This window comes from Myotis davidii, unplaced genomic scaffold (assembly GCF_000327345.1).
Source record: "Myotis davidii unplaced genomic scaffold, ASM32734v1 scaffold247, whole genome shotgun sequence".
Taxonomy (NCBI): domain Eukaryota; kingdom Metazoa; phylum Chordata; class Mammalia; order Chiroptera; family Vespertilionidae; genus Myotis; species Myotis davidii.
This window is the reverse complement of record NW_006299593.1, coordinates 1,755,396-1,756,866: the sequence shown is the minus strand read 5'-3', so window position 1 is coordinate 1,756,866 and position 1,471 is coordinate 1,755,396. Positions and strand designations below refer to the sequence as shown.

The 1,471-nt window shown below is 58.6% G+C and overlaps 1 protein-coding gene across 13 annotated transcripts in view; it reads left to right on the top strand.

The window, feature by feature from the left end:
• The first annotated feature begins 6 nt into the window (after positions 1-6).
• The window catches only part of DYSF (dysferlin), a 205,543-nt gene continuing 204,078 nt past the window's right edge, over positions 7-1,471 (top strand). For all 13 annotated transcript variants that reach the window (XM_006775297.2, XM_006775294.2, XM_006775295.2 and 10 more), the window contains exon 1: positions 7-177. In XM_006775297.2, the coding sequence (XP_006775360.1) occupies positions 90-177 (88 nt within the window). In that variant the 5' untranslated portion in view covers positions 7-89. The remainder of the gene's footprint in view (positions 178-1,471) is intronic.

The following is a 1,471-nucleotide window of genomic DNA, read 5'->3' as shown; positions in this document are numbered from 1 at the left end:
TGAGCCGCGCCCTCCAGGGAGGCACCCTCGCCGCGCCCTTCCCCGGCCCTCTCCGCGCCCCGGGGCCAGAGCCCTAACTCGTGCCAGTCATGCTGAGGGTCTTCATCCTCTACGCCGAGAATGTGCGAACCCCGGACACCGACATCAGCGATGCCTACTGCTCCGCGGTGTTTGCAGGTAGGAGGGGTCTGCGATCCCGGCCGGCAGGAGGTGGGGGGGCGGGAAGGGGACAACGCGGCCCTCCATGACGGGCAAGACTCACCGCCCGGGCCAGGCTGACTCTGGGGGCTGCAAAGAAACATGTCCTGGGGACTCAAAGGGAAACAGCGGGGAGGGAGAGGTGGCTGAGCTGCGCTTCTCCGACGGGAGCTGAGCCCAGGTTGGGGCTGAGGTGGGCCTGGAGGGCGGGCCAGTGTCTCTTTCCACAGACGGCATCTCTTAGCACAGGTCTCTCTGCGCCGTGGGCTGCGAAGCACTGTGCTGTCCGGCTCCCCAACTCTCCCCGGAAGGCTGGGTCCAGGCCTATTTATAACCCAGCTCTCCCCGCCGGGCCCAGGCCGAGGCCTTTGATCTCAGTCACAGGCCAGGTGGGCAGGCCAGCAGCCACTGGGGGCACTACCTTGGCTTTGGGCACTGGATGGGGAAAATTTAGCAGCAGGAACAACTGTCACCAGCACCGCCTCTAAGGACTATCTTCCCCTACCCTGAGACAGGAGCCTGTGGGGGTGACGCCTGGGGGTGGATCTCCGTCAGCAGATGGGGGCTTCCGAGCAGGGGGCCTGCTCCCCTGTCAGATTGGCATCTCCCACGGGGTCATCTCCACGTGGGTCTGAGGACTATCCTTCTGGAGGTGAAGGCTGGGCCCGATCAGCTTCCTCTCCACCCTCAGGGCCAAGCCAGAGCTGGGGCTACACAGCCTGGCCTTCGGGTTTGGAGACAAACTGTGGGAGAAGGACCAGGGGCAGGAGTGTGAGAGCTACCTGCGTATTCTCTCAGCCTCCATTACAGTCATCCCCGTCTCCCTAGAGAAGGGGCTACGTCCCAAGCACCTGGAACGCAGAATATCAGCCGGTCCCTTTCAGTTTCATGAGCTCCTGGAAATCCTTGCTCCCAGGTGCCCGTGTGCACACATGCTCCCACACACCTGCACACCTGCCAGTGCATGTGACACCTGCAGTGCTCCAAGGAGTAGGGCAGTGACGGCGAACCTATGACACGTGTGTCAGAGGTGACACGCGAACTCATTTTTTTGGTTGATTTTTCTTTGTTAAATGGCATTTAAATATATAAAACAAATATCAAAAATATAATGTTGTAATGTACCCCGGGAATCACAGAAGGACGCCTCAAGAAGTCGAATTAAAGAGTCACATTTATTGCAATCTGGGACTATGAGGTGCCATTTCCCAAATCTCATAGTGATAAGATAAGATGGTGGCAAAACCAGACTTATATAGGCAAAGTTCACAAA